The 9,210-nt window shown below is 42.3% G+C and overlaps 1 protein-coding gene and 1 pseudogene across 2 annotated transcripts in view; both read left to right on the plus strand.

The window, feature by feature from the left end:
- The first annotated feature begins 278 nt into the window (after nt 1–278).
- LOC123487516 (transmembrane protein 19-like) overlaps nt 279–9,210 on the plus strand; it is a 21,402-nt gene continuing 12,470 nt past the window's right edge. Inside the window, exons 1-3 of one of the 2 annotated variants that reach the window (XM_045218740.1) lie at nt 279–376; nt 4,641–4,791; nt 5,903–6,016. In XM_045218740.1, coding sequence (XP_045074675.1) covers nt 4,662–4,791; nt 5,903–6,016 — 244 coding nt within the window. In that variant the 5' untranslated portion in view covers nt 279–376; nt 4,641–4,661. Of the gene's footprint in view, nt 377–4,056; nt 4,250–4,640; nt 4,792–5,902; nt 6,017–9,210 lie in introns of those variants that run through there. The other variant, XM_045218739.1, reaches the window with a different exon arrangement.
- The window catches only part of LOC123487517, a 1,153-nt pseudogene continuing 135 nt past the window's right edge, over nt 8,193–9,210 (plus strand).

Raw genomic sequence — 9,210 nt, forward strand, 5'->3', positions numbered from 1 at the left:
AGTCTGAACCCCGTATGAATGTATATAAATATAATGTATGTCTTTCAGTTCGTCTTCCTAGAAGGCAAAAACTAAGAATTATTTGAACTACATTACCCACTGATGGCGTATTTCTGAGATAATGTCCGTGTGGTTGGAACTGTTGGAAACAACACATAACTGTGAAGCTGTTTTCCTGGTATTACAGGGCTCAGTCAAAGAGTCCTCAGTCAGTGGCAGGGACTTCTTGATATCACCTGATACTACAAATTATTTGACATGCTTTTTGATTCAGTATGAATCCAAATCCGCTTTAAAAAAAAGTAATCATGACTGTTTGATTTCAGAACCTAGTGATAGAGGAATTTCGACCAGCAGACAACTTCGTTACATTTGGGTAGGTGACAAGGGCATTTAACCATTATGCTGTATAGTGTACACTATTGTACTTTGAGGGTAAACTATTGGTGGTGAGTTAGTTAGTAAAGAAAGAGTGTTATGTTTAGCTTGTATTTTAACAGAGGACCACTCCACTCCCTGGAACTGAAAGATAATAGTTTTATGAGATTGCAGTAATAGCCAATGCCTGCTAATGACTACTTTTATATTGACACACACGTGAATTAATTGTACGTAAGAATATTAAACATCTAAGTGTAAAGGATGTCACGCTGCTTGCCACTTCCTCCCGATTCGGCCCATACCTGGCGTGAACCGTCCTCCCTTAAGCGTCTTGAGGCGTTACCTCAAAAGATAGTTAATGAGGCGACGCAAGCGGGATACCTAGGCTAAGGAGTGAGATTCACACATCTCCATGTTCTACACTAGCTACTATAATAAAACATGCCTGGCTTACAGTCTTTATAAAATGGCAGGGGCCTCATTTATCAATATTGCTAGAAACTATTCTAAAATACTACTTACCAACGGAATGTAGAATGCTCCTACGCATAGAAAACGTGTGATTTATTAAACAATCCTACGTGCGTCATACGCACACCGTTGATAAACAGCAAATGTTTTCAGCCTCGGCGCTCGTGCACGAACGTGGCTATTTGCATTTCCAAACGCATATAATTAACCATACATGGTGAAAATCATTCCTTTAAAACCCACGGGAATATACAACGCCATACCATGAAATAGCCTACAACCGCACAACCCAAAAAAGACTGCATGGTACTAGTGTCAGAGACTGAGGACAACCAAAATATGTTATTTGGTTCGCTCAGTTGTGGTTTGACCAGTAAAAATAAAAACATAGCTACAAAGAGAGGACCATTAGGACAATTGAAGTTGCTTTAGCAATGGCAAATTTACTTCAAATGAGTAGCCGTCCATCCTCAACAGCTCCCTCCTGTAGGCGTATAGGTCAACATTGCTTTTCTGCAGAATGAATGAGTCGTGCTTTCCACCTTGCCACCACATTCAGCAGCGTCTTTTTCTCATCATATAAGCTATCGCCTGCACATTAAGAGTCGAAGCCTTTTCCGTTCACATAGTTTAACTTGTTTTGGGATGGAGCTTTTATGGCGATGTGGGTGCAGTATATTGCTCCGTTCGTATTTGGGAACCCATTGATGGCAAATAAACCCCTTGACTTCAACCTGTTGTGCGATGGTGTATGGAAATTGTATGTTACAGTTCGTTTAGCTGATGATTGCATCCAAAACATTGGCTCATCGAGGGATGTGAGATGCCAATCCGCAAGCTCCCGCTGAAAAGTGCCCATTGCCGAAAACCTGACGGTGGATAGCACTTTAATGTGCACTGGAATGGCATCTGTTTGCCTTTCTAAAGTAGGTCTTAACTCCTCGAAAGGAAAATATTATCCTATAGGATTGGTTTTGGAAACGATATCTGATGAGCCAAGCTGTACCTTCTGGAAAAAAGTATCACCGGTCTCTAAAAACGCACTCGGCGAAAGGCAGCGGCGTGCCAGATCTTCTAACAGCTATGATCAGCCATCTCTCATTTGATTTCCATTATCTCAGTCTTTTATAGTATTTCTACAATGGTTTAACTTTAACACCTGCCCCTAATTTAACTAATTTAACTGATTTAATTAAATGTAACTAATTTAACTAATTTAACTGTACTTTATATGGATTATTATCATAACTAATGCACTGATGTGGTCAAATTATATATAGCCTGTCAAAATGTGTTGCATGAATTCACAACTGCTCTTAAACACTAGTAAAACTAAATGCATGCTCTTCAATCGAATGCTGCTGGCACCCGCCCACCCGACTAGAATCACTACTCTCGACGGGTCTGACCTAGAGTATGTGGACAACTACAAATACCTAGGTGTCTGATTAGACTGTAAACTCTCCTTCCAGACTCACATTAAGCATCTCCAATCCAAAGTTAAATCTAGAATCAGCATCCTATTTCGCAACAAAGCCTCCTTCACTCATGCTGCCAAACATGCCCTCGTAAAACTGACTATTCTACCGATCCTTGACTTCGGCGATGTCATTTACAAAATAGCCTCCAACACTCTACTCAGCAAATTGGATGTAGTCTATCACAGTGCCATCCGTTTTGTCTCCAAAGCCCCATACACTACCCACCACTGTGACCTGTACGCTCTTGTTGGCTGGTCCTCACTACATGTTCGTCGTCAAACCCACTGGCTCCAGGCCATCTATAAATCACTGCTAGGCAAATCCCCGCCTTATCTTAGCTCATTGGTCACCATAGCAACACCCACCCGTAGTCTGCGCTCCAGCAGGTATATCTCACTGGTCATCCCCAAAGCCAACACCTCCTTTGGCCGCAATTCCTTCCAGTTCTCTGCTGCCAATGACTGGAACGAATTGCAAAAATCTCTGAAGCTGGAGACTCTTATCTCCCTCACTAACTTTAAGCATCAGTTGTCAGAGCACCTTACCGATCACTGCACCTGTACACAGCCCATCTGAAATTAGCCCACCCAACTACCTCATCCCTATATTGTTATTTATTTTGCTCTTTTGCACCCCAGTATCTCTATTTGCACATAATCTCTTGCACATCTAGCAATCCAGTGTTAATACTAATTATAATTATTTTTCACTATAGCCTATTTATTGCCTTACCTCCATAACTTGCTACATTTGCACACACTGTATATATATTTTCTGTTGTATTTTTTTGACTTTATGTTTTTTTACCCCATATGTAACTCTGTTGTTGTTTTTATCGCACTGCTTTGCTTTATCTTGGCCAGGTCGCAGTTGTAAATGAGAACTTGTTCTCAACTGGCTTACCTGGTTAAATAAAGGTGAAATAAAATAAATAAAAATGAATTCACAATGGAAATACAATTCAATCGGAAAATGATTTAATTATTACTCTAACAATTTCACACATTTTCAACATATATTTTCCCCATGCTTGACAAGCAGTTCTCTTATTCCACCACTTGGCAATGTGCCCACGCATGGTTAATGCACAGATTTGTGCCTAAACATTTACATTTTAGTCATTTAGCAGACGCTCTTATCCAGAGCGACTTACAGTAGTGAGTGCATACATTTTCATACTGCCCCCCCGCATGGTTGATAAATGAGGCCCCTGGAATTCATGATGCTTAAATGTAAGTAAGTAATATTATTCACCAAATTATTCACAAAACATAAATCCATAAATAAGTTTGAGTATTAAATGCATAATCAAATATATTATACAGTATTTTTTGCTCGGTCCATATGGATATCCAAATAGTGATGAAAATCACATAAATACTGAATAATATATTTGATTATGGATTTAATACTCAAACTTATTTATGGACTTATGTTTGGTGAATAATGTATTTTTTGAGAAATATGACCACTGAAGCTTTAATAGCTATCTGACAGATCAGCGGAAGTACGCATGTATTTCTTTAAGGCCACATCCTGCTCTCAGTCGACAATGAGAGTGAACTGCTGGGGAAATCATCAGGGAATGTAGTATTTAATTATGTATTTCGTTTTCTTAGGGAGACGAGAATATTGGGTAGGAGGTAGACCTTCCCGTTCTCTGGTCCACACTCCAGTCCAGGTGGTGGCGGTAATGCACCTTAAAGTTGGTTGCCAACCGCCATAAAAAAATCCACAGAAGAAGAACAACGAATCCGTTGATTTGAAATCTTACTACACTACAGTATTTTGACAGCTGTGAATCGTCGCATCTCGCTAAGTTATCTTATAGCGACAAGTTACATCAGCTAGTTGTATTGGCACTTCCCCACAATGGAAGAAGCAGGATACACAAGCCATGGCTTCGGCTACTTCAGGTGCAACCTTTACACTATTTTCTTTAGCCCACCTTCCAATTTATTAGCTTGCTAGCTAGCTGCTAGTTCCACATCAGTAGACATCTAGCTAGCGACGTATGGCGCTGTCCGGTCAGTCTTACGTTTTTATGAGTGTTGATTTTACACGACATTTACATAGCTAGCTACTAATAATAGCCTGGTCCTAGCCTGGGCAGCTGTTAGTGGGTTTACGATGGAGATCCATAAAGCCCACCAGCGGCTTCCCATGCTAGCCTACTCCCAGTTCTACCTGGTGTGTCAACGGCGAGACATCACAAACAGACCTTGGACCAGGTTACTAACTGTCCTGTGTAAGCCATGCGTCATATAACTAAGCAAGTGCCCAAGGTAATGTCGATGACTTCCACAGGTTCTATTCCCTTCTTCCACAATGATTTTTGAGGATGAGATACAAATGAACGAATACGTCAAGATGATGACTGATATGATCGTGTTGTGTGCCACCTTGGCCATCTCTCTCTCCTTCTGGATCATTTCCATCACAGCCAGCACATACTATGGTAAGACACGCGTGCGTGCACATGCACACACACACACACCTTGTCCGTTATGTCCAGTGCTTTCCCTACCATTGTTGGTTATAGAACGTTTGTTAACCCTTTACACAAAAACAATACACAAAAACAATTGTACTTTTGAATTTCTTTATTGAGAAAATTGATCCAACATTACATTTCTTTGTGGGAAAAAGTATGTGAACCTCTAGATTAATGAGCTCAAAGTGGATTAAAGTAGTCAAAAGTTTAGTATTCGGTCCCATATTCCTTGCATCAACCTTGTAACTCTACAAATTCCTTGGATGCATTTGCAGTTTTGGGTTATGTTTTGCCCAACCGGAACTGAATGGTGAATAATGTCTTGTGCCATTTTGGAGTGACCTTTATTCTAAGTAAGAGTAGAATATGTTTCTGAACACTTCTACATTAATCCTGATAGTGCCATGATTAAGAAAAAACAGGAATGAATCATGAATAAGGATGAGTGAGAAGCTTACAGAGGCTGCAACAAAACATGCTTACATGCTCTCACCATTACCAATAACAGGGGAGAACATGTTTTGTTGCAGAAATAGAGAAAATGCTAAAGGGTGTAAACTTTCTCTCAACACTATATAAGCAAGGTGGGCCCCCCTGACTAGCTCTCTTGCCCCCCCCCCCCCCTGCCTAGCCCTGTTGCCCCCCCCGCCTAGCCCTGTTGCCCCAAACCCCCCGCCTAGCTCTGTTGCCCCCCTGCCTAGCTCTGTTGCCACCCCCTGCCTAGCTCTGTTGCCCCCTGCCTAGCTCTGTTGCCCCCCCTGCCTAGCTCTGTTGCCCCCCCTGCCTAGCTCTGTTGCCACTCCCCTGCCTAGCTCTGTTGCCCCCCCCCCTGCCTAGCTCTGTTGCCCCCCTGCCTAGCTCTGTTGCCCCCCTGCCTAAAAGAGAATGGACACAAGGAGAGATGGTTTCAGTAGAAGATGTTTGTTAAAGAGGATGAAACACTGCTTGATGAAACACTGATTATTAGCTACACCTATAACCTAATTAAATCCCATGAAAACAAGTAGCTATGACTGGTGATGTTTGTGTGTGTGTGTGTGTGTATAGCTGAGTCCTGGACCATCTGTCATTACAGGCACTCTCCAGCCGGTGTCCCCGTGGCGATGGTTGTTCTCCATTCTGGTTCCTCTGATGCTCACCACACGGGCCCTGAAGAGGAGGAGTCTGGACCACAGCGGAGCCCTGGGAGGTAAACAAACAATAGAACAGAAATAAATACATATTTCCTGCTCATCTGAGTTATTCTACGACTTCCAGCTAAGAACTGTCAGTATCTTCACATTGTAGCTGTCTGTGTGTTTAATCAATCAAACTACATTTTCCTTCCCACGAATGTGTTTTGGAACCCGGAAGCACACCGCTGCACTGCCTTAGGCTTACTCTGAAGTTTACGTACACTTAGGTTGGAGTCATTAAAACTCGTTTTTCAACCACTCCACAAATTTCTTGTTAACAAACTATAGTTTTGGCAAGTCGGTTAGGACATCTACTTTGTGCATGACACAAGTCATTTTTCCAACAATTGTTTACAGACAGATTATTTCACTTATAATTCACTTTATCACAATTCCAGTGGGTCAGAAGTTTACATACACTAAGTTGACTGTGCCTTTAAACAGCTTGGAAAATTCCAGAAAAGGATGTCATGGCTTTAGAAGCTTCTGATAGGCTAATTGACATCATTTGAGTCAATTGGAGGTGTACCTGTGGATGTATTTCTAGGCCTAGCTTCAAACTCAGTGCCTTTTTGCTTGACATCATGGGAAAATCAAAAGAAATCAGCCAATACCTCAGGAAAAAAATTGTTGACCTCCACAAGTCTGGTTCATCTTTGGGAGCTATTTCCAAACGCCTGAAGATACCACGTTCATCTGTACAAACAATAGTATGCAAGTATAAACGCCATGGGACCACGCAGCTGTCATACCGCTCAGGAAGGAGACGCGTTCTGTCTCCTAGAGATGAACGTAGTTTGGTGCGAAAAGTGCAAATCAATCCCAGAACAACAGCAAAGGACCTTGTGAAGATGCTGGAGGAAACAGGTACAAAAGTATCTATATCCACAGTAAAACGAGTCCTATATCCACATAACCTGAAAGGCCGCTCAGCAAGGAAGAAGCCACTGCTCCAAAACCGCTATAAAAAAGCCAGACTACGGTTTGCAACTGCACATGGGGACAAAGATCGTACTTTTTGGAGAAATGTCCTCTGGTCTGATGAAACAAAAATAGAACTGTTTGGCCATAATGACCATCATTATGTTTGGAGGAAAAAGGGGGAGCTTGCAAGCCGAAGAACACCATCCCAACCGTGAAGCACGGGGGTGGCAGCATCATGCTGTGGGGGTGCTTAGCTGCAGGAGGGACTGGTGCACTTCACAAAATAAATGGCATCACGAGGAAGGAAAATTATGTGGATATATTGAAGCAACATCTCAACATTTACATTTACGTCATTTAGCAAGACATCAGTCAGGAAGTTAAAGCTTGGTCGCAAATGGGTCTTCCAAATGGACAATGACCCTAAGCATACTTCCAAAGATGTGGCAAAATGGCTTAAGGACAACAAAGTCAAGGTATTGGAGTGGCCATCACAAAGCCCTGACCTCAATCCTATAGAAAATATGTGGGCAGAACTGAAAAAGCGTGTGCGAGCAAGGAGGCCTACAAACCTGACTCAGTTACACCAGCTCTGTCAGGAGGAATGGACCAAAATTCACCCAACTTATTGTGGGAAGCTTGTAGAAGGCTACCCAAAACGTTTGACTCAAGTTAAACAATTTAAAGGCAATGCTACCAAATACTAATTGAGTGTATGTAAACTTCTGACCCACTGGGAATGTGATGAAAGAAATAAAGCTGAAATAAATCATTCTCTCTACTATTATTCTGACATTTTCACAGTTTGTGAAAAACTGAGTTTAAATGTATTTGGTTAAGGTGAATGTAAACTTCCGACTTCAACTGTAGGAATTCAGCAGGGAGTAACAAGGAAATATGTAGCACAGGAAAAGGGTCACTCATACACAGATGAGATGACAAATATGGGAAAGAAATGTTTTGTGTGTGAGCTGATGCAATGTCAATCCCTCGTGGGACCAGCTGCTTGTCTATTCATCCTGTGGTGACTCGCCTACTCAGGAATGGAAGGTGCTCAACCAACAAGTCTGAACAATTTACAACTGCTGCTTGGGGGGGAAATAGTTCCAGACTAAAGTACAGTCCTTCAGTTTCACCAAGTCTGCACACGGAATAGAAGCTTGCTTCCCTTCCCTTGAACACACTCATTTGGAGTTGAGGACTGCTTTTCCTTCTTGTTAAGGATTCGGACCGGATCACACGTTTTCTGACTGTAAGGTACAGCTTCTGACAGTTCATATTATGGAAGAGGATCTTCTGAACGATAACTGCACAGCAGAAAGTCTGCCCCTGTACAGATTTTACGCCTCTGTGATGATTTTGGAATTCACCCTGGCTCTTCCGCTCAACCTCTCGGTACTTTATCTCTTTATCTTCAAGCTGAAGTTCTGGAAATCGAACTCCAACAACCTTTTCCTGTTCAATCTCGTCTTGGCTGACCTTCTTCTGCTAGGCTGTTTGCCAGTGAACGCGTACAATTTTCTTCACGGAGAGCGGCAGAGTACGGATGGGAAGATCTGCAAAGCCATGCTCTTCATGCTGTTTCTGAACCGAGGTGCCAGTATTGCCTTCCTGGCTGTGATTTCACTCGATCGCTACTTTAACGTGGTTCATCCTGGGAAAAAGAACGTAGTCCTCAAAAAGTCCCTTCATATCTCTGTCATCATCTGGCTACTACTTCTGCCCCTGACTATCCCCACCATGCTGAAGACCGGCTGCTGTAGCAGTCAGGGGGGACGTCACTGACACTCTGAGAGAGGTTGTGTTTTTCACCCAGATTCTCATCCCTTTCTTTGTGTTGGTCTACTGCACGGTCCGCATTGTCAACAGACTGAAAAAGAAGACCGTAGGGGATAGGACTAAACTGCGCCGAGCAGTGTTTCTGGTCACCTCTGTCATGCTGGTCTTCTCTTTTTGTTTCCTGCCTTGCACCATAGCTAGAATTGTTCTGTTGATTGTCAGAGCCATGGATTTAGAGAATGCTGAGAATATAGCTGTTCAGGTCTATGATGGTCTCATCGTTTTTTTCCCACATGGATTGTCTAGTGGACCCAATTGTGTACTGCTTAAGCAGCACTAAGTTCAAAAACCTGTATCTGACAATTTATTGCCCATGTCTGAGAAAAGACACAGAAACAGCTGAAAGCACAAACCCGACACGAAACAACTTAAGTCTAAAGCGCAACAAAAATTCACAATAGCTAGTAGGTCAAAATACTGGGCGTGGTAGTGGGCGTGGCCACCA

The sequence above is a fragment of the Coregonus clupeaformis genome, unplaced genomic scaffold (assembly GCF_020615455.1).
Source record: "Coregonus clupeaformis isolate EN_2021a unplaced genomic scaffold, ASM2061545v1 scaf1763, whole genome shotgun sequence".
In the NCBI taxonomy this organism is placed as follows: domain Eukaryota; kingdom Metazoa; phylum Chordata; class Actinopteri; order Salmoniformes; family Salmonidae; genus Coregonus; species Coregonus clupeaformis.